General features: G+C 36.5%; 1 protein-coding gene across 6 annotated transcripts in view; it reads left to right on the top strand.

Moving 5' to 3' along the window:
- The window catches only part of FOXJ3 (forkhead box J3), a 101,106-nt gene that overhangs the window by 68,818 nt on the left and 7,872 nt on the right, over positions 1 to 24,416 (top strand). For 3 of the 6 annotated variants that reach the window (XM_087820360.1, XM_087820359.1, XM_016205143.2), the window contains exons 6-10: positions 6,879 to 6,980; positions 14,798 to 14,926; positions 18,477 to 18,651; positions 21,309 to 21,725; positions 24,110 to 24,211. In XM_087820360.1, coding sequence (XP_087676486.1) covers positions 6,879 to 6,980; positions 14,798 to 14,926; positions 18,477 to 18,651; positions 21,309 to 21,725; positions 24,110 to 24,211 — 925 coding nt within the window. The remainder of the gene's footprint in view (positions 1 to 6,878; positions 6,981 to 14,797; positions 14,927 to 18,476; positions 18,652 to 21,308; positions 21,726 to 24,109; positions 24,212 to 24,416) is intronic. The other 3 variants (XM_087820361.1, XM_087820362.1, XM_087820364.1) reach the window with 3 other exon arrangements.

The following is a 24,416-nucleotide window of genomic DNA, read 5'->3' as shown; positions in this document are numbered from 1 at the left end:
CTGCTGTGCAGGGGCCTAGACCACAGAGCTGGACTTGCTTCAGCAGGGTTCTGATGCCTAACAAGTCCACTTCCTGAGTGTGCCCACCCCTTGAGTGTGTTGTTGGTAGAGGTAGTTGGATGGTGTTCTGGTGTGGCCTGAAGCTGTCCACCAGGTGTGCTGGCTCTGGGGCCCCCTGAGAAGTGCAAGCCAAGATCAGCTTCCCCCTGTGTTCTGTTTGGGGCCACCCATCATGAGCTACAGAGCAATCTGCAGATGGCTGCTACTTGTGCTGGGCTTAGAAGTGTCCAGGAGAGACCAAGCTGCAAACAGGCTGCCTGCCACTAGTGCCAGGCCTGGGGCCCCTTAGCAAGAGGTATGGGGCACGTCTCAGCCAGATGCTGCTTATTTAAGGTTTGAGAGATTTTAGGAAAATCTGCAGCGTGAGCCAGGACAGGTCATTTGTATGAATAAGTCACTGGAAAGGGCTTGGGTGGGTCTGCAAGTTGGGTGGGGTGAAGTCTCAGAATCACCATGTTGGGGCAAACAGTTGAGCCAGATCCACAGAGACTCAGATATGGTGCCCGCCTGCCAACTGTGGGGGCAAGGCTCAGCAAAGGAACAGTAGCCTCTGCCAGCACTTTTGTCTAGGATGAAGGTGCCCCTCTAGCCTTCACCCTGATGCCAGATAATTCAGTTCCTCTCTGTATGTCCCTGGTGCCTTTAGTGCTGCTGCCCCAGGTCTGGAGCACACAGCGAGTTCATGTATGAGCCCTTTAAGAGGAACGCCTGGGACTCCAGCAGGCTTTGTCTCACTCACCTTCAGTGCCTGCTGATTTTTACAGCCAGAAGTTATGGGAACTTCTCAGCACTGGAACCCTGGGCTGGGGGGGGGGGGCATGTGTGGGGCTGGGACCGTCACTCCTCAGGGGGCACCTCTGCAGCCACGTGTTGGTGTGGGACCAGCCTGTTTCGCGTCTCCCCACCTCCTACAAGTCTTTTCTTTTTCTTTTAATTTTTTCAGTTGCTTATTTTAGAGAGGAAGAGGGTGAGAGAGTGAGAGAAAGAGAAACATCAGTTTGATGTTCCACTTATTTATGCATTCATTGGTTGAATCTTTTATGTGCCCTGAACCCACAATGTTGGTGTATCAAGATGGTGCTCTAACCAACTGAGCTACCTGGCCAGGACCCTTCCTACTAGTCTTGACATGGCTTCTTCTATATATATCCTTAGTAATAAGACTTCTGTTTCGCTAGATTTCAGGCAGTTCTGAATGATGGTTGTTCTGTAGTTTAATTGTAATTTTGATGTGGTTGTGAGAGGATGCGAGTACCACATTTACCAACTGTACCATCTTGACCGGAAGCCCAACCTTTTGCATTTTGCTTTTTAACTTGGCCTTTAATTTGGCCTTGTCTGTTCCATTCAACTAGAGGATATACTGGTTATTTATTAATGAAAAGTGCCCTATCTACTGGAAGCTGCCTAGGATAAGAAAAAGCAAAATTAACTTGATATTGCCTATGGGTTTTTTGTTTTTTGTTTTTGAAGATTGGCAAACGATTATACTATTCCAAGGGAACTGTTGTCAAGGAATAGAAGGAAGAAATGCTTTGAGAGAATGAGTGCTCCACATTAGTGCAGTTTATCTCTTTTATCATGTTGGTAATCACAAAAACATATTCTTCTTTGTTCATTCTTTGATTGTCCCTTCCCCTCTTTTAAAACTTAAATCATGTGTCTTGGTTATTTCATAATGTTATTCATTGCTTATAGGAACCTGTTATGCTAAAGTAGTGATTCTCAGTGTGTGAGGCCCTTTTAGGTGGTCCACAAGGTCAAAACTATGTTCATATTAATACTAACACGTTCCTTGTCTCTTTTATTCATTAATTTTCTAGAGGTTACATGACTTGTGATTTTGTTATAGATTGAATGCAGAGGCAGATGTGAGAATCTAATGGTTTTCTATTAAGGCAATTATTAAAGCAATTTAAAAAAAACTATAAAATCCCATTCTCTCAAGTTTTTGTTTTGAAGACTATATTTTTCATACAAAACAATATTTATGTTAACACAATGCATGTTGTTATTTATTTTAAATGAATAAATTTTGTATCAGTTTTAATTTCTAATAGGTAAATATCAATAGGTCTACCTCTCATAAACAAAAGCTCTCTGGGATCCTCAGTTACTTTTTAGTGTAAAGGGGTCCTACAACCAAAAAGTTTGAAAGCTATTGTGTTAAAGGAAGATTTCATGTCTAATCCCAGGAGACATTTCTTTTGAGAAAGGAAAAGATAACGGCCATGATTTGAGTTTCCCCAGAGGTAGATAAGGATTGATCACAGGTAGTTTGAGGGTTGATTCTAGGAAAGTGGAGCAACTATCAAGTCAGTTACCACTGTGAGCACTTGGAGCTCAGTCCCACTGGGAACTCTGAGAGGCGGTTTAGAACTGTGGGGCAATGAGCAAGGAATGTGTTAGTATTAATGTGAACATAGTTTTCAGTTAAGAGACAGAGCGTAGCAAAGTAAGAATTTATTGACTGCAGCAAAAATATACTTAGGACAGTGAAACAAGGAAGGGCATAGAAGAAGTAACAGGATAGCCTAGGCTGAGCTGCCTTGCTCACTGGGAAGTCAGAGAAAAGGGGGCCTTGGAGACAGGTTCAGGGGGTTACCTGGGGACGAGCTGCCACTGCCCACAGCTCCCCTGGTTGCAAGTTTCATGGGGTCCCTTAGAGGGAAGAAGGAGGAAGGGAATGGCATGGGCATGCTCCCTTGGAGGAGAGTGCACACTGGGTCCTTTATCCTGAGCATAGTTATCTCTGTCTTGTAGGTGGAAATCTTAGGGGAGGTCTCGGGAGGGTCTTGATAGAATTATTCAGCAGTTTTCCAGGTGTGTCCTTTCAGGGTCATAGTCTCCACTGATTGGTTGGTGTCAATGTAGCTGGTCCTGAGGCAGCCATGGTGTCACTTGTCTGGTTTTGCTGCTTTTCTGGGCCTGGAGATGAAATACTATTAAGGCCTAGATGTTATCTTTGGGGAGGTAAAGTTTGGGGGGAGGGGGGGTCGAAACCACATGACTAATGATATGAAAAGTCAGGGGTCCAAACTGCATGACCAGTGATATGCTAGGGGAGCATAGGTTACCCTGGGGGTGAAGTTCTTGTTTTTCCAGTTTACTCCTTGCTGGGCATCTGAGGCTTTCCACATTGGTGAGTTTCTGTACCTGGCCCATTGTCCTTGCTCTGTTCATGTCTGTCTAACTGCCTATAACAATAGGACTTGACAGAGAAGTAAGCGGTAGGAGCAGGAGGAAGATTGAGGGCATTGTATGCTTTGTAGTAATGACTTGGGTTTTTTTTGAGGGAGTTGGAAAGCCATTGAAGGGATATAAGCAAAGTAGTGATGTAATGTGATTTACATTTTAATAAGATTACTTTAGCCGCTGTGTGGGGTATAAGCTGTAGAAGGGTAAAGCAGGGAGATCAAGAGGAAATTGCTGTGGATAGTTTTGCTTAAATCTTCTTAGCATTGTGTAGAAATTATTTGAGGGAGTAAAGGTCATAGCTATATAAACTCACTATCCTAAACATATTAGCCTCTGCAAAAAATACATAATCTGCAATTATCCATCTTTTATTGGGACAAAGATGGGAGAATACACATTTTTTATTTTAGTTAAGAGCTAAATTGTGTGTTATAATTCAAAGATGATTACAAGTTTAATCAGGAAGATAACTGGAGGATGGATGGATAAATAGGAAAGAGGACATTTTTCTAGGCAGGATACTCTGCATCATTTTTTTTTTAAATTAAAAAAAAAAAAGTCTGTTGATTTCAGAGAGATTAAGTGAGGGGGAGAGAGAGAGATAGAAACATCAGTGATGAGTCATTGATCAGTTGCCTCCTGCGGGACCCCTACTGGAGATCGAGCCCCAAACCCAGGCATGTGCCCTGAACGGGAATTGAAGCTCAATCTCCCTGATCAAAGGTCGGTGCTCAACTGATCAGCCATGCCTGTGGGACAATACTCTGTATCTTGTTACATTTTTGAGATTGTTGTCTTTGTGCTATTTGTGTTTTAATTTCTTCCATTGTTATACAGAGTGGTTTTGTGGATTAAGTGATGCCCCACTGTGTGCCTTCTTTGAGGATGAGTCTGAGTGAGTGTTAAAGGATTAAGTAAGCAAAGGAAGGAATGCAACCTGCTTTCCTACTCTTAGAACTCTTAGAGCAAAAAACGTATTTATTTCAGTTTGGCAAACGTACTGGGTGTACATTATGTGGGAGGCACTACATGTTGCCTCCAAGATATGTGTGTAAATAGAATTTCCTGGGAATTTTTAAATTGGAAAAATCCTGTTTAATTAGAGATGTAGACCAGGAAGTTTTTCATGAGGGTCCATTTTGATAAATGGATAGGATTTTTTGGTTCTTTTTAAAAAAATAATACTTAAGATATAGTTTATATACAGTTAATTGAATATTTAAAGTTTATAATTTGAGGAGTTTTGACATGAAATTATCACCAGTGTCAAATGAACATTTCCAACCTCCCTGAAGTTTCCTTATGTCCTTTAGTAATTCATGCCTCCTTCCATTCTCATCCCCAGGCAGCCCTGATCTGGGGATAATAAGCATATTAACAATACTGATTATTTTAAGCCATGAAAACACCATCTCTCCATTCATTAGGTCTTGAATTCCTCTCAGGAATGGCTTTTTTTAAGTTTTCAGTGTAGAGGAGTTGGATGTTTCCAGTTACACTTAGTTCTGAATATTTTGTTTTCAGATGCAATATAGTCTTTTAAAAAACTATTTTCCAATTGCTTGCTGCCAGTAGATAAAAGTGTAATTAATTTTTGTATATTAACCTTGTATCCTATAATCTTGTTACTTCTAGTAGTTGTTTTGAAGATACCTCGGGATTTTCTATATAAACAGTTATGTCATGTACGAATACACAGTTTTCCTGTCCCTCGCTCTTCTCTCCACTGTGTCTTCCCACTTTATTGCAGTGACTAGACTCTCCAGTGTTGAATAGGAGTAGTGAAGTGGGCTTCGTTGCATGTTTTCGTTCTTAAGGGGAAAGTGTTTAGTCTTTCACTGTAAGTTATGACATAAGCTGTAGGGCTTTTATAGATGCCGTTTTTCACATGGAATACATTCTCTAGTAAATCTAGTTTGAGGTATACCTAAAAAGCCAGTAGATAAATTAGAATACTAAAATATATCTAAATAATTTAAAAGAGTGGAAGAAAGGAACTAAAAACATAGAGGTGAAACAGAAAACAATTTAGATCCAAGTCTTACAGTACCAAAAATTACATTAATGTTAATGGTCTAAACATGCCAGTAAAAAGGCAGAAATTGTCAGAGATGCTAAAAAAAGAAGACTTAGCTAAATGCGGCCTACAAGAGCCACAACTTCAAATACACAGACTCAGTTGAGTTGAAGTAATGCATGGAAAAATATGCCATGCAAACAGTAAGCGTAAGGGTGCAATGACTATATTAATATCAGCTAAAACAGAGTATAACGGAAATTAAAAAACATTTAGTAAAGGAATTATTGATGAAGACATAACAATTATAAATGCAAATGTGACTAATAACAGATCTTCAAAATACATGAAGCAAAAGCTGATAAATAAAAATCAGTAAAGAACATTGGAATGCATTATCAAATGCCTTGATGTAATTGATATTAGAGAACACTGTACCAAACAACTATAGAATACCTATTCTTTTCAAGTGCACACAGACATTCACCAAGATATAGCACATGTTGAGCTACAAAACAAGTCTTAATAAATAGGTAAAGGTTGAGTAATTTGCATGAAATCACACAACACAGGCTTGCCTCTTCCTACCAATGGGGATTAGTGAGAATTAAATAGTGGAATAGTAGTCAGGACTGTGACGACTGAGTTGAAATAGAGGAACATGAGATTTGTAGCTTTCTAAAGTAGTCTTGTGTTAATTTAGGTATACCTAAGTTGGCTGGCACCAAAATTGAAGCATAGACTCTTTGTAGTTCTTCCACTTGTATTTCTGAAACCCTTTTCTATTTTCACCTCACTCTCAGTGTGTACCCAGCACCTAAGTGCTAGATTCTGCCTTCTAGTGGTGACACTTGTCTTTTCCTTTTTTCATTTCAATCAAGATGCCTGTTCCCTACCCTTGTAGATTACCAGATGAAAAAAATTATGCTGAGGAATTAAGTGATGAATAGATTAATCTTAGGAATGTGTCTCAGTGAAATTACTCTTTCTCATCTAATATGATCTTTTAAAAATAAATGTTTGGTTGGGGTCATGTGTGGACAAATATTTTTTGCCAGAGAGGGAATGTACACAGAACTAGCATTATAGTCAAAAATTGTTTATGTTTGCCCTTCTTTAACTTTCAGCATTAATTTAAACTCTCTTGAGGGCTCAACAAAGCAGTAAAAACTCTCTTATGAGAGAGAGAGGAGTTGTCACAATATACAAATTCTAAATGTAGAAAACCATCTATATTGATTTTCACATCCATGTTGGCTTTATAAACAGTGCATATGAAGTTGGGTTATTTAGGATATTGTTCAGTTGTACTAACAGGCGAAGGAAAAAAACCTGAGAGGCCTAAACCAGAGAGATTTACTTCTCTCAAATAAAAGTTGGAGCTGATAGTGGGTAGATGGATAACCAGCCCTGTTCCACAAGGTCATTTAGAAGTCCATGTTCCTTCTAATCTTGTCTTTCCATTGTTCCCGGTGGTTTAAGTTCATTTTCAGGAACGAAGTACAAAACTGGATGTTGGAGAATTTGATGAAATACTTTCAAATTGTATTAAAGTTGCTGGATATATGAGCTAATAATTATTTATTTTGTTCTTGTATTTTAGGCCTCAACTCCATATAGCATAGATTCAGATTCTTTGGGAATGGAGTGTATTATTTCGGGAAGTGCCTCTCCAACTCTGGCAATCAACACTGTGACTAACAAAGTAATTACATTTTTTAAAACACTTTTGAAATGTCATTGAGTAATACATTTAATTTGCCTTTGTAATAACAATAGAATTCTATATGGTTGAATTTAAAGATGATATAAATTTGGCCAGCCCATACATGGCAGCTTGAAAGCTGAATCTAGTGTTCTGAGGTATATACAAGTTAGAAGAAAATATTTCTCTGGAGAAATTGGAAGATGCTTATTGGGAAGTTCTATATTTAAATTCTTAACACTGCCAGTTCTCATTGGTAGAATTTTTGAGTCAGCATTGTATTGTATCATTTTGTTTCAAAATCATTGATTACCCCTCTAAATATATGAGAAAAAGATTGTCAAATTCCCAGAGAGTCAACAGAACCTAAATAAATAATTTGGACGAACTCATAGAGTTCATTGGAATGGTGGTCAACCTGCTTTAAGATGTTCAAGTCTAATGACATACACCCAGAAATAGTATGTGGTAGTTTGCTGTATTTCTCTCTCTTTTTGAAACAAGAGTCAAAACTTTTCTTAATCTTATATTTCTAAACCCTAAAAAGACCCTGGGAGGTTCATGAAGTAGCTCAGTCCTATGGGTGCATCTGTTTCCTCCCTTACTAGACGATAAGCACCTTGAAGCCATCCATTTCTCAAATTCATGCTCCTACTCTCTTTTAGTCTTGCTTTCGCCCTCTCCTTCTCTGTGTTGCTTTCACTTGCTCTTGCTTTATCTCTGTCTCTCACTCTTCCACTTGCTCATAAATACAAACACGTACATAAATACAAACACACATAAATACAAGCACGTACATATACACAATTGCAATAATATAGTATACATAGGAATTTTTATTTGTAGAAAGATAATGAATAAACAAGAAATTATAGTCAGAGTGACTAATCATATTTCCAATTTAGAAAGGAAACTGGCAGCTGAGGTGTAAAATAATGAATTTTTTCCAAATATCAATCTGTGAAATAATTTCATCAGGATCACTTAGGGGAGGGATATGTGTGTGTGAGGAGGAGTAATTCCCAGATTCCATTATAGGCCTATCAGATAAGTTACTTTATTCTTGTGGATAGGGCCCAGGAATCTGTACTTTTAAAAATCCCTAATGATGCCCAGCTATCCTTGAGAATTCCTGGTAAAGCAGATGCATTGGAATAAAAAACCCAATACTAGTCTTTGCAATAGTCCAAGTAGGAGATAGTAAGGCCTAAACATAGATAGTTAGGAAATAGTAATGCTAGGACTTCATGATATGGGAGTCAAAGAAGCTGGAGTTTCTGGAATTCTGCTTCCAGGTATGATGGAATAGCTAGAATCAGCTTAACCCTTTTGCCTGTCTATACAAAATACCACCCTCACCACTAATAAAAAAAAAGGGGGAAGGCATTCGAGAACGAAACAACCAAGACTTCATTATCCAGGCTCCCAGAAGAAGGGAAAACATGTTGAGATAAGCCCTGCAAATTTTCCCTTGGTACATTTCCCAATTCTCAGTGCATGACATACAGGCTAAATAGAAAGCAGCAGCTTAGAGCAGTCATTGGGCTAGGGAGACAAAAACGAGCTTGGGGCTAGCAAACAGTCAGGGCTTGAGGACTACGATCCTGAGAAATCTCAGAAGTAAGCTCAAGTTTTTGCAAGCAACATGCACTTAAGGCATTTGCTAACTCCTAACCTGTGTGTGCTTGGGCTCAGACTCAGAAAAATCAAATAGAATTTTTCACTAGCCAGAATTCAGCAATCTTAACAGAGAAGGTGAAGACAAAAATTGAAGTTTGTGGATCTTTAAAAAGCCATGGTAAACACCCAGGCTTTCAAGTTGATACCTCAGAAGGGTTGTGTTCTGTGAGTAAGAGCAAATCAAAATAGACCAGTCTCAAATTGCTATTAGAGTTGTATGCTGATATTCTTCTGCTTGCCAAAAGAAAGTGAAAATCTTTTTGTAAGAAGATGACATCAGCCTGAGCTTTGGCAAGTTTTCATAAGTAAGGTCTCACCTTCAATCAGTTTTTAGACATTCCAGGAAATAGGACCAAATAATAAAATACCAAGAGGGGGAAAAAAGTGTAAACATCCACAAATGATATAGATAATGATTTTAAAATAACTGATTAATATGTTCAAGTAAATTGATGAATTATAGAAAGTTTATTAGAGAACGGTAATCTGTATGGAAGAAAAAAGGAAACTATACAACTAAAGAAAATAATAACAAATTAAGAATTCAGTAGATGGGTTTAACAGATCAGACACATCAGATGAGAGAGTTAGTGAACTGGAAGATAGATCAATAGAACATATTGAAACACCAAGAAAGAAGAAAAAGGAAAAGTCAGAAAAACTTAAGAGAGAAATGGGATGTGGAGAAAGGTCTAACAGACTTGGCAGGAAAAAGGAACAAAGAAGAAGCAATATTTTAATTTTTTAAAACTGAAAAAGATAATATAGATTCAAGAAAGTTCTGAGAACCCCAAGCAGGATTAATGAAAAGAAAACCTTATTAAGCAAATAAAAATTAAACTGCTAAAAAACAAAGATAAAAAAATCTTAAAATCAGAGGGGAAAAACAGGCAACTTCAAAGGAGCAACAATAAACCGGACACCAGAATGAAATTTTGATAGTGCTGAAAGGAAATACTTGCCAATCTAGATTTCTACAGTTAAAATTTCTGTGAAAAATTAAGCTTAAGTAGGTTTTTACAGAAATAAAACCTGAGAATATGTTACTAGTACACCAGTATTAAAACATTAAAGGGAGGTTAATTTTTCAGATGAAAGGAAAATTATCTTGTGTACAAAAGAATGAAGAACACCAAAAGAGTATGTATGTCAGTAAATCTGTGTATGTATTGTTTAAAACAGTAAGTGCCATTATATTACACAACACTTTTGAATCTAAATTACTATAGAAGTTAAAATACATGACAATATTGGTATAAGGCAGGAGAAAGTCTATGTAGTTGATTTGTTTGCATTGCATGGGAAGTGGTAAAACTACCAAGTCCAGGGCATGTTGTAAAATCTAGGGAAGTTGTTTACTAAGAGGGCTGTTAAAAGCCATATTGCTGCCTGTTCCAGTCTCCCCACTCCCCACTTCCTGCCCTGAGAATTTTTGATTTAGCAGGTCTGGATTGGGTTCTTCAAATTTGCATTTCTGGCGAGTTTTTAGATACTGGTCATGTTATGAACCATATAATATGTGATCTTTTTATATCTAGCTTCTTTCATGAAACACTTTTTTAGGATTCAGCCATGTTATAGCATGTATCAGTACTTCATTCCTGTTGTCAAATAATTTAAATTTAACTATGTCCCAGAGTGAAGTTCTAGAACATTTACAGGAATACAAACATATCCAGCACTTAACAATGTAAAATTCACAGTGGTCTGGCATCCAGTAAAAAATTACCAAGCAGGCAAATAAGTAGTAAAAAGCACCCCTGATGAGAAGAAAATGAGTTAATCAGAACTCACCCAGAAATGACAGAGATTATAAAATTAGTAGAAGATATTAAAAGAGTTATAAGCCAAGATATGCAGAAGTAAAATACAGGGTGGGGCAAAAGTACAATAAGGTAGCAATAGATAATTAGAAAATAAAATTAAAAAAATAACACTTAAGTTAGCATTCAACCATACCATATACCTAGGATTTTATGAAAGATGAATTCTGCAGTGAAAAGCAAAAAATTACTGAGGTAAAACAAAGGAGATATAAATAAATGGATATATACTTTTCATAGAGATTATAGTAATTTATTTTTCCTAAATTGATCTACAGATTTAATATGATCCCAAATATAAATGGGAATCCAAATGGCAAATAGTAATTGATGAAAGTATTGAAAAAGATAAGAGGATTTATACTTCCTGATATCAAAAGTAAACCTACAACAATTGAAAGTGTGGTATTGGCGCAAAAATAGACAGACTTATGGACCAGAATTCAGTGATGTCTTTCAACAAATGCTGCTGGATTTGATGGGAAATCAGATTTTCCATTTACAAAAATCAGTTCCAGACATACATGTAAATGATTAAACAATAAAGTTCTCAATTGCATGATAAAGAATAAAGTGAATTTTGAAAAACAGAATGAAGGAAGTAATAAAAATTTAGAACTGATATTGATGCAGTAGAACACAAAGCTTTGTGTAATCCTTTAGCTAAGTTTGCTGCAGAAGGAGAGAAAAGAATATACATTGTATGATAACATTTATACTTAGTTAAAAAATAGAAGAATAATTCAGTAGTGTTAGAAGTCTGGATAGTGGTTCCTGTGACAGAAAAATGGGGATGGATAATGACTGGTTGGTGAATGATTAGGAGAGTACGTGAGCTGGTCTTCTGGAGTGCTGGTAATGGTTTATATCAGTGGTTCTGTGGAATGTGGACACCTGGGTAACCAAGACCCTTTTAGGGATTCTTTGAGGTCAAAATTATTTTTATGATAATATTTAAGTATCATTTGCCTTCTCTTTTGTATTTTTGTATTTTCACTGAGGCAGCAAAAGCAATAATATGTTAACGTTAGCACAAATCAAGGCAGTGCCTTCTAACTACTGGGTATTCTTCACTGCCACACTTTGGATTTTTTATAAAAAATATTAGTTTTACTTAAGAATATCTTTGAAGCAGGAAAATTGTTTTATTAAGTTGTGACCTTTAAGTACACATCTTTTTAATACTCTGCGTGATGAAATGAGAAGTATGCATAATGGACTTACACTACATATTAAAGTACAAAGGCTGCTTCAAGGAATAGCACTTGTGTGATTGAGCTGGATGTTGAACTAGCTGCTTTGTTTATGGATCATTGTTTTTACTTGAAAGAACAACTGAAACTAATTATTTAGATTTGGGTATTTGGCAGACATTTTCTTGAAAGTTTACAAAGTGAGCCTGTCACGTCAGGGAACACAACAGTATACCTTGCCAATGATAAAATAAGCTTTTTAGCAAAAAATCGAAGTTTGGAAAACTTATATCCACCACAGCAAGTCTGATAGCTTCCCAGTCTTTATGGACTTTTCTGATGAGATTATTGGCAATGTTAACAAATGTGATGTTTTGATGTTGTGTAATGAAATGTGTCAATATGTGGAAGATCTGCATAACTTAGTGAACCATTATTTTCCAGATAACCAATGTGTAATGTTACAAAATCATGTATGGATAAATGGTTCATTCAAAATACAAAGTAGGGCAGTGGATTTTAATGTAACAGTGTGAAAAATTTATTGATACGGTTGCAGATTCTATATTGTGATTACTATAAAAAATTCTCACTTGTCATGTTTTGATATAGTACTGAAAAAGACTACCCACAATTATCTGAAAAGTCTATTAAAATATATACAGTGGTGCTTAATTTTCTTTCTATACTTCCACCTAAACAGCTTATTGCAGCAGATGGAAAACCAAAGCAGATATGATAATCTAGCTGTTTTCTATTAAGCCAGGCATTGAGAGTTACAAAAATGTAAAACAGTGGCACTCTTCTAATTTTACTTGTTTATTGGGAGACTATTTTTTATGACAAGATATAGTTGCATTTATAATTTTAATTTTAAAATTGATTAAAACATTTAAAAAATTTTTATTTTTAATAGGCCAATTTTTGACATATATCAACATAAACAAAAGCTCCTTGACTCCACAGTTTTTAGGGCTGTAAGAGGGTTCTAAGATCAGAGTTTGAGAACTGCTGTCCTATACTTCAATTTAGATGGTAGCATGAGTATACCCATTTTGTAGTAATTTGTATACTTCACTATCTATTACATGTTAATAAAAATGTTTATACTCCTTCCAAATAAAATAAGCTATGAGGATATGCCCAATGATGATGGAAAGTATTTCTGACCTGAGTGATAGGTAACTGAGCATGGACAGGAGAGAAGCAACAGCCAAGAAAATGACCATAGGATGCTTGTAATTTGTTGATATTGTATTGTTTTATAGCTTTTTTATTATTTCTATGAACCCATAGGTTGATTTTTTTTTTTTAAATGAAATTTACACTGGAAGTATGTACCTGAAAAAAACTTTGCCACTTTTCTTTATTCCTTTTAATTTTTTTTTTTTTTTATACTTGAAGTCCTGCTCCTTACCCAAGCCCCCCAGTGGATGCCTGAAACTAGTCCCGCCCCTTATCCAAGCCCCCCAGTGGATGCCTGAAACTGCTGATAGTACCAAACTCTATATGTACTATGTTTTTTCGTATATATACTATGATAAAGTTAATTATAAGATAGGCACAATTAAGAGATTAACAACAATAACTAATAAAATAGGACCATTATAACAATATATTGGAATAAAGCTATTTGAATGTGATCTTTTCCCTCAAAATATCTTACTGTATTGTATATACAGTATGGATATGTTGGACAAAGGGATTGCCTCCCAGGTGGGACAGAGCAGGGTAGCCTGAGGTTTCATCATGTTACTCACAACAGTGTGCAATTCAAAACTCATGAATTGTTTATTTCTGGAATTTTCCATTTAATATTTTCAGACTGTGGTTGACTGTGGGTAACTGAAACTGGTTAAGGGGGTGGGGGGATACTGTACTCTTTTTTCCTCATTAGTTCCTAGACACATACTTGTTCCTAGCTGATGTGAATTTGAATATGGGACAGTTTTGTTTTGCCTTAAGTGTAGAAGCATATATGCCTAGTTTTCAACATTTAGCCTCTTCTGGCAAATGTTTGTGAGCATTGAGCATGACTGCATTTTAGCACAGACAGAAGGATAGTAATAGCCCAATTGGTTATTAAATCCAGCAAATATTTATTAATTGTATACTGAGCAGAAAGCACTATGCTATATATGAAAACTTATTGGTGACTCAAGGAGCTAACAGTCTTGTAATGGATAAAAACTTGATAAAAATTAGACTATAAAAATTAGACTGTAAAGCTAGTGTATTAGTATTAGCATCTTAATAGAACCTTGAAGGATAGTTAGGCTAGTTTTAAAAATATATTTTTTGTTTGTTTCTAATTAAAAACTATGCTTATTATTAACAAACTTAAGCATTGTAAAAATACATACTATCTGTGATAAAAGTCTTCAGGAATACCCAGCTCCTGCTAGTTAACCATTGTTAACAGTGTGATATATAGCCTTTCATGTCTAATGCTTATACAAGGTGGGGCAAAAGTAGAATTACAGGTGTGAGTAATGTGACAGAGTTCATTCTTGTATTATTATTAATTACTGTAGTATTTTTCATCTGAACAACTGTAAACCTACTTTTGCCTGCCCTAACAATATTAGCATATTGTTGTTTTAAAAATTAGGCCACGTATCTGATTTTGCAAATGTGTTGGATAGTTGAGTTTATGATTCTCAGTATTATAACATTGATACCTATGATTTTTTTAAATTCTGTTTTTTGTGTTCTTTTTTGATGCCTAAGATTTTGATAGAGAACAGCAGTTTTGCTTAAAGCTTGAATAAAAATAAATTTATGCATTGTAGAAATATTTAAAGTCTACTGTAATCCCCTTATCAAATGCTGATGAACTAATTATACCTGATAGTAAATTGAATATACCTGATAGTATCTTGAATATACCTGATAGTATCTTTGGATAGGATGTGTCCTGTGGTTTGAGAGTAAATTATTTCGTAGTGAACATGGAGTTAGTGAAGGCTTTGGAATTGGGGTAGGTAGGCACCAAAGGAAAGGCCACTGACATTTTGTTTTCCTGCCATACCCAGCTAGTTGTACTTTTGTAGAGTTGCTTACAAAGTACTCTTTATAGTAGGAACTACTTATTCAAATGTTGGTTTCCTTTTCAATCTAGGTAACATTGTACAACACTGATCAGGATGGTAGTGATAGCCCACGCAGTAGCCTTAACAACAGTCTCTCAGACCAGAGTTTGGCATCTGTTAATTTAAACAGTGTTGGAAGTGTGCATAGTTATACACCGGTAAGTCTTGATGAAGTCAACTTCTTGTTGAGTACTCGTTTAATGCTTAACACTAAACCAAACAAATTGAAATGCCAATAAAAAGTGAAGATGTGTACTTCTCACTAATCAGTTCATTAGCTTAGATAAGTAGAGCAGATTTCTACCTGCTAGTGTATTAATTGTACTTACATTTTACCAAGTTAAATACAAATATGTGGTTGTGTACTATATATTTTGGTTTGCTTTACTCCATGTGTTCTGTGTCCAAGTGATGATCAGTCGGTATAGGAGAAAGATTATACCTCAGTCTAGCAAAGCTAGATTTGATGATATTTTACAGTCCTTGGTAAAAGAGCCTAGAGGATGTATGTGTATATCACCTCATTTTCCAGCTATAGATCTGAGAAGGAGATTCTATAAACCTCAGAAGTTAGGATGACCTGGTACCAAATTGTTAACCAGTTTTGTAGTTTCAATTTTTGTCTAGAAAACAGAGTTATGGGATAAAGGGGCCTGTGTGAGTATTCTTGCTTCTGAGCTGATTTGGTTACCTATTACAAGAACATGGCCCTTGGGTTATCTGATACTTCTTTTCGAATCATCTGCCAACTATCCTCCCCAGTAGACAGTACAGAGCCCAAGAGCCAAATCACACTGTTATTGGTATAAATTTGATGTCACCAGATCATCCTCACATGAGGATGAGTAAATACTTAAAAACTTATACAGGACAAAGATATAAAGTGGGTGGTGGGGGTACTGAAACAAGAAAATAACACAAGGGAAATAAAAACTCAGAGCAGAAGTAAAATGTCCATTGAATGTAGGAAAAAAGAAACATGATTCTGCAAAACTGTTATCAATGCTCTGGGGAAAATGGAATAGTATCCTCCCAAAATGCAGAAGAAACAGTTAAAGAAATAACAATTATGTAAAAGAAGAGAATAGATAGGGAGAACTGAGAATTATAGGTGTCCCTGAAGAAGAAACTAGAAGAGTTGTACAGAAGCAGTCTTCAGAAGAATAGAGATGAAAAGAGCTTCTGAGTTCTTGGAAAAGGTAATGGGGAAAAAAGCCTATATCTAAACACATCATGTCAGATTGTAAAGTTTCAGAAGTAATCATTCATGTAAATACTCTGGGAGAAGAAATGAGAGACATTCAGAGAAACACAAATCATACTTATCTTCTATAATACTAAATGCCAGAAGATAATGGAATACTTTATGCAGAATTTTAGGGAATAGGTTTAGCATTATAAATACTATGCCCATCCAAATTCTCATTCATGTATGAAGCCAAAAGAAAGACATTATAGAGAGCTTATAAAGCATTCTACCCTTGTTTTCATGTGCCCTTACTGAAAAAAAATTTTCATACCTGATCAAGAGGTGAATTAAATTAAAGCACTCAGTAATGAGAAAATCATGATATTAAATGACTATTTGGAGCATCGAAACAAACTGTGCAAAGATTTAATGATTTTAAGTAGCTTTGAAAATAATTTGAATGTAGAAAATCTTGAAACCAAAAGAAATTAAAGAGCACAGAGTCCCAATATTATATCACAAAATACAATAAGACGAAACATTTTAAAAACATTTATAGAACTAGGTGGCAGAAGTAAGAACAAACATGTCTGTTGTGCTAGTACACGTAAGAAGGTTAAACTCCTCTGTTAAAAGTTAGACATTGTAGCCCAGCCGGTGTGGGTGTGGGTCAGTGGTTGAGTGTTGACCCATAAACCTGATCATGGTTTGTTACCCGGTCAGGGCACATGACTGGGTTGCGGGCTCGATCCCCAGGGGTGTGCTGGAGGCAGCTGATCAGTGATTCTCTCTCATCATTGATGGTTCTATCCCTCCCTCCCTCTTCTTCTCTCTCAAATCAATAAAAAGTTAAAAAAAAAAAAAGCTAGACATTGTAGACTGTCTTTTTTCATTTAACAACAAGATATCAAGCTGGTCATCAAGCACTCCTTAAACAGCAGTACAATTTCAGCTGCTGGTTGGGCTTATCACATGTCTGTGGATTGGGCCTATAAGGAAACAGTGAGCCCAGATGCATTGAGACAGTTTTATTCCTTATACAGACAGAGTAAGCCACATCAGTATGGTATCACATCCCATAGGACAACCCTACATCAGAGAAGCCAGATGACAGACTACATTTGTGGTGGGTCACTATAAGTGGAAGAACAAATTCTGTACTGCAGCTATGCAATGTATAACTTGTAGCTATACCCTGCGGCAGGGGTGGGGAACATCCAGCCCGAGGGCCTTATACGCCCGGTGAAATCATTTGGTCTGGTCCTGCCAAGGCAACCGCAGGTGGGGCTCAAAATTCAATAAATCTTGGAGGCTTTTTCATGGCTAATTTTTAAGTTGATAATTTTGTGTGGCCCGAGAATGATGATATAAATATCAAAATGACCCTTGGCAGGTAAAAGGTTCCCCACCCCTCCTACGGGAATAAAGTAGATAGTCCCTGGCCTCAGTGGAAACAGGGAGACAGTTGAGAAACTGTCTCTGAGCACCTTGCTGCAAGATGGAGAAGTCGACAAGAAACTGCCCCATGGCTGCCTCCTTAAAAATAGGATGGTTGATGAGAATTTGTTCCTCGTAAGACCGGTCATCATCCCATGTTTCAGGATAATCACAGTGTTCACTAAACAAATGGTAGTCTGTGACCTGTTGATAGTCTTTAAGAGATACAGCTGACCTTTTAATTTTTTTTCTTTTCTAGTTGTGCTCTTTTAAAGATAATTCTTACTTTGTAAATGTTTCTGGTGCTTTTCCCTCTCCTGCATAGCTCAAGCCGTTGATCTACAGTGTGGGGCAAAAGTAGGTTTACAGTTGTGAATACATGAAAGTTTATTCTTATATTATTATTTATTAATTATTGTATTTTCCATACGAACAACTGTAAACCTACTTTTGCCACACCCTGTATTCTGTTATTGTCAGAATCTCCTTTGTCTTTTACCCTTCATTTCTCATTTCTGTTCAGTTTTATTTCATTTAGGGAAAAAAAAAATTCCCCTAAAAATGATGAGTTAGGTGTATTGAAGTTCCTTGCTGCTTTGGGCAGTGCCACAAAAACTGATCACAGTACTCACAGAATTCAAATTTAAGTATTTAAAGATTAATTGAATAAATGAATAAGAAATGTTAGTAGTTTCATAATATAGTGGCGTTTGAGGTGAAATTGCTAATGTAGAAATCAAGATGAAGATTCTACAGAGACTGGCTAGGCTTAGCTCATCACTTATTTGTATGCTCTTGGGAAGGTTGTTTACCTTCTTTGAACTCTTTCTTGTCTTCTGTGAAATATGGAGGGAGGTTGGATTATATTTTTGTGGTTCTTCAAGATCCAAGTTAACAATTTTGTGGTCTGTACTTTTTATGTACACCCCCAGCTTAAACAGAGGATGGGAAAGCCACAGAAAGAAGTAAATAGTTCCTTTGGATTCTAGAAACTATTTTAATATTTCCAGTGATATATTTTATGTAACAAATCAATTCTGATATAGAGCTACTAAATTAGTAGTATTTTCTTTTGATGTTAGGTAACAAACCATCCAGAACCAGTCTCTCAGTCATTAACTCCTCAACAGCAGCCACAGTACAACCTTCCAGAACGAGATAAACAACTACTTTTCTCAGAATATAATTTTGAAGATCTCAGTGCCTCATTTCGGAGCCTTTATAAGTCAGTTTTTGAGCAGTCACTTAGTCAACAAGGTGAGTTGTGTTTTTTTTTAAATACTTGTAAATTTTTATTGTAAAATGTTCTCTTAAGAATTGTTTTCACTTAGCAGCTGTTATATTTCCTTGATCTTAGAACATTATCATGATTAGAATTGAATGCTCTGTGCGCCTTTACTATGCTCTGCATATATTTGTATTGTAGCACAAGAATGGCGGGTAAATTTCACCTTGCCTGCCTACTTTACTTGATCTAGTGATGTCATTCGTAGAGCTGTGTTGAAGAATGCTGGTACTGCATCTGTGCCAAGTGATGATGTCTTTCATGTGAAGCAATGTAGTGGTAGATGTTGCACCACAGAGTAGATGTACCTTGCTTTTCTGTTCTGACTGGTGTTAGTAAAGAGAGAACTTTTGGAATATGGTTGCACCAAATTTGTACCTTCATGTATGGCACTTATAGTAAGCACATTGGTTAGTGGTATGCTCTGGGTCCTTATTTTATACAACACAATTAAATTAGATTTTAATGCTGAAAGTGATTTGGGTTGAGATGCAGTATTATATCAACCAAATGCTACTTAAGTTGCTATTTTGTGTTACTGTATAGTTAGCTGTTGGTTTAATTTTAGTCAGAGTCATGGGATAGGATGAACATGTCACATTGTCTTTTTTCTCCAAAGAACACTAGTCACACATTGTTGGGAACTCTAGTGTTGAAGCATTTACTAGTGTCTTTGTTTGAAAGATTATTTATACCTCAACTCAGAGAGTTTACCTATTTACAGCAGTGAACATAGTATTTTAGACAAAAATCCCTGTCTTTATAGAGTTTACATTTTAATACATTTGATTGTCAGATATTATGGTGAAAGTTAATGTTATGAATAATTATTACATATATCAATGAATATCAGTAGCTTGTATAGGAAATTAGTTTTTCTGTTTAAAGGAAAATTCATGTATTCTTTCAAATTTTATCTTAAATTTTCTATCTATAGAAAGAACTAATATAAGACTTTGCTAAACAGAACCAACCTTGGTGATCATAATAGAAAATTACTGACTTTGAAATAACAATGGTGACGATTTCTGAAGCCCATATGCTATTTCATCAAACAAACAAACAGAGCATTCATAGGAATTCTGGGTTCTAGTCCTGGTTCTACCATAAAGTCAACTGAGTTTACGTCACCTCTCTAGAACTCAGCATCCCCATCTGTACAACAAAGAAGATTAGATTAGATCATTGGTTTTCAAATTGTTTTCTTTGGTGTCCTTGGCATTTGCTAAGGTCTTGGGTAACTGAAGTATACAGATGAAGAGGGAGACCTAGCAGGCTTCAGTCCCTGACTTCAAAAAAGGAAACTTTACATTTATCAGTTTCACATATTGGGCTTTTGAAAGATACTTTATTTCATTTTATTTAAAAATAATTTGGGATTGAAAATGTTGGTATGGATCATATCTGGATTCCCACTTAAAATGCTAGGACTTTATTGGAAATAGAAAATGAAATAACTGCTTTCTTTCACTTACTGTAATAACTGTAGATTCCCTATAAATGACAGTTTTCCAGGGCCAAGGCAACAACTTTTATTAACTCTTGTACATATAAAACCTTAACATACTAAGTTTTAAGATTATCTTACATTGTACTCTAATACAATTTTACTATTAATACTATTTACTATTAAGTATGAGAATAATTTTATTTTGTTTAAAAAGTTTGTTTCTTTTATTAACTGACACAGTGCCACAGGATTCTGTTTTTCATTTAGTAACATTTTTCGTGTTTGGTTCAGCAAAACATGGTATGAGCCATCCTTTAGTATATGAAAATAACCTAGTTATAGAATCAAATGTTGCAATAGATTTATTACAATTAGTTGTACCTGCAAACCAAACATACATTATGTTTAACATTAGGCACTCTGGCATCATCATCATCATCATCATAACGACTAGCATTTACTGAGCTCGTCCTGCAGCCTGCACTTGCATCATAGCATCTTATCCTCACAACTCTATGAAGCAGATACTATTACCATACCCATTTATAGTTGAGGCAATTGTGGCTTAGAGAGGTTAGTAACTTTTCAGAGGTTCCAAGTGCAGGGACTTTAATCCCTACTTTCTGGTGCTATAAAGTATGCAGTCTTAACCCCTAAACTGTGTCTCAAGAATGTTCCGTAAGAGTAATGAAAAAGAATAGTGGACATGGCTGTTTTATTTTGCTTAGTCTTTACTCATGTCTTAAGACTCAGCTCAGCTACTGCCTTTTCAGGGGAGGCTTCTCTGTATCTCTAGCTCCTTCCTATCTGTACAGGCAAGAAGCAAAGTTTCTATATCCTTGCTGTATACTTTTGCCTAAGTATTTAATGTCATTGCACATAATCTCTTTAAGCGTCTCACTTCCACTATACCATAAGCTACTGAGGGTAGGGAATGATGTTTCTTATTCTTCTTAGTTACAGAGTCCAGTGTATGGTGGATGTTCCATCAACACTTGTTTTTCCCCCCCTGCAGGGGGCTTTTATTGGCTTCCAAAGTCATCAGCACTTGTTAAAGTGAACCAAAGTTGCCTTTTGACAGCCTATACCTTTGTTCTCTAAGTAATGTTGCAAACATTTGTCATAAAGTATAACTGCAATCTGATCACAAGTGATCTTGCTTTTTCTGACTGTTTTTAGGTTTGATGAACATCCCTTCTGAATCTTCCCAGCAGTCCCATACTTCGTGTTCCTATCAGCACTCTCCTAGCAGTACAGTGAGCTCTCACCCACATGGCAACCAAAGCAGCCTGTCCAACAGTCACGGCAGTGGCCTCAACACCACAGGCAGTAATTCAGTTGCACAGGTCTCGCTGTCCCACCCCCAGATACACACACAGCCGTCTCCACATCCGCCCCATCGACCACATGGTTTACCACAGCATCCGCAGCGTCCTCAGCATCCCGCACCGCACCCGCAGCAACACAGCCAGCTCCAGTCCCCTCATCCCCAGCACCCCTCTCCACACCAACACATGCAGCATCATTCGAATCATCAGCATCAGACGTTAACACATCAGGCCCCCCCACCCCCACAGCAGGTATCCTGTAACTCTGGTAAGTTTTTGTCTCCTGTCTGTGTTTGGCTAACTGTGAATTAGGATCTGTCCTTTGTATTTACTACCAACTCTCTTTTTATTTGTCTCATTTTGTGTTTCCTTGCTCTAATCCTGTAATTGTAACTCATTGAATCCATAGATTGATCTGGAGATTTTCTTGACTAAAATGTATTGTGACAATATAGGCAAACTCAGCAACCCTTGTAGGTTTTATAGTTTTATCTCTTGTTTTGTCCTTTTGGAAAATAAGTGTTTTCGTGAGTATAGTTGACCCTTTTACAATGCAGTGGTTAGAAGCTCTAACCAGTTGAAAATCTGTGTATGACTTTTGACTTCCCAGTCATCCCTCAGTATCCATGGGGGATTGATTCCAGGACCCCCCTCAGATACCAAAATCCATGGATGCTTTAAGCCCCTTACAAAAAATGGTATAGATCAGTGCATGCAGTTGGCCCTCCACATCTGTGGGTTCCCAACTAGGGATCAAAAATACTATCGACTGTGTATTTCTTGAAAATAATCAGCATGCGTGTGGACCCACACGGTTCAGACCTGTGTTCTTCAAGGACCAGCTGTATTTGAAAGAAGAATGGAATGCAGTCTTGTCTGTCTGCAGTCTGTTATGATTCAGTGGTATTAGAAGAAAGAGCAGAGATTTGAATCCTCATGGCTCTTAAGACTTTTGTTGCATTTCTTAACTTCTTTTAGTCTTATTTTCTCATCTGTAAAAATGAAAGTAAAATACACTCGCTCACAGTGTTGTTATCAGTGTCATATCGAGAAGACAAATATGAAATGCCTAGTTTAGTACCTTGTATTTAAGTACTCAGTGAATGTCTCCACTCTTCCTTTTTTTTGCTTAATTTTTGTCAGGTATCTCATTTTAGAATGATATATTGCAAAGGAAGAAAGCATTTTTCATATCCTGATATTTTGAAAATATTGCTCTTCAGATAGGTCTTGATGGTTTCTGGTGGATGCTTAACTGACATGACATTGCTTACAGACCAAGCAGTCTTTGCACTGCTGAGCTCTAAGGGGTATCACAGACATAGACAAGGTGAATGGGGCCCCTGGGAGTTGTGCAAAGTACAGGCTGGCTGTCCACTTACCAGCTATATCACTGATAAGATTTTTATCCTGGAGGGACAATTGCTAAGTGCTAGACAGTGCTAGTTTTTATTCACCAATTAAAAATTGACCATTGTTTCAGGCAGTTAAACTATTGTCAGAGAAATGAGCTTTAGGTAATGTATACTGTCTCTTATATTCTGATTTTGCTTTAAATCTTAAATTTTTCTAAAACTGTCTCCTTATTTATAAAGTGGAAAAAAATATGTTTTTGGGGGTATTAAATGAGATAAGGTACAAAAATGCATACCAGAGTACTTGGAACTTTGTGAGTTTCTTTTAACAATTTATTTTGTTTTCTATTACTGATTCTAAGTAGAATAAAATCTAGAATAAAATGGAAAATTGGATATAGTTCCTGCCTTGATGGGCTGTCTCCTAAAATATCTTGAAGTTATTTTTAGATCTATGCCTAGAAGAAAAGGTGTATATATAGCCCCCTTTTGTAACTTTTAGTCACTGTTGCCTACTTTTTAATTCTATACATCCTTCAGAAATGTAAGCTTGTTTTTAATATGCTTTTGAGGATTCACTAATGATCGTAGAGACTGGGTATCAGTAGAAGGCTGTGATGCTCTGGTCATACCTTTCTATTTAAGTTTAATGATTGCCAGGGGAGAAAATAGTATAATTACAAGTGAAAACAACCCATGATATGCCCTTAATGGCCTGTTGAGGCATTTCTCACTCTTAAGGTTGCTTTGTAAGAAACACCTCTTGCTGTACAATCTGATTTACCTCCCTTAAGTCAGTGCTTTAAGTCATATTACACATTGCTTCTAAATGTGTACCTGGTTCAAAGTTATAAAGAACGTGCCTCTGAAGGTCACAACAAGACTGGAAAATGAACTTTATATGGGGGGAAATACTGATTTGTATAACTTGTCCTGCTTGGTCTTCATTTGTACTGTATAAATGTAAAGAGCAGTTACCAAGTTTGACAATTTTCAAGTTCCCAACTAGAGCTTAGAAGCCCTGGGTTCAAGTCTTAGATTCATTATAGTGACCTTGACTGCTCTGGGTTGAGCTTTTGTTTTTCCCATTTGTAAATGGAGAGAAATAATAGTCTTCCTATCTGTCTCACAGAGCAGATGGCCCCAACACATGATGCACATGGGTGTGAATCTGTTTGTAAAACTGGATAGGGACCTGCCACTGTCAGGAATAAGTTCAGCTCACTGTCTTCCCTTACGGTGTACTTCAGACTTTCACCATCCAAGACTTATAGTGTTGTCAATATTATCTTTATAGGTGTTTCAAATGATTGGTATGCAACACTTGATATGCTAAAAGAAAGCTGTCGAATTGCTAGCAGTGTTAATTGGTCAGATGTGGACCTTTCACAGTTCCAAGGTGAGTATTGGTTCTTTCTGACATGTAACCAAATACATATCCAGTTTTCTCTGGTAGATTTTCTTTATAATAGAATTTTCTCTAGTTTATTTTTTTATAATAGAAATAAACATCTCCTTATATAGTGTTTTATTTGCTGTTGGTAGTATGCTTAAAAACACATTTTTGCAAAATTTATAATTAAGTCTTTTGGCCAGTTGAAGCA

This window comes from Miniopterus natalensis, chromosome 9 (genome assembly GCF_054644295.1).
Source record: "Miniopterus natalensis isolate mMinNat1 chromosome 9, mMinNat1.hap1, whole genome shotgun sequence".
NCBI classification, from domain to species: Eukaryota; Metazoa; Chordata; class Mammalia; order Chiroptera; family Miniopteridae; genus Miniopterus; species Miniopterus natalensis.
Note: the sequence above shows the minus strand (reverse complement) of the source record. Positions and strands in the feature narration are given on the sequence as shown.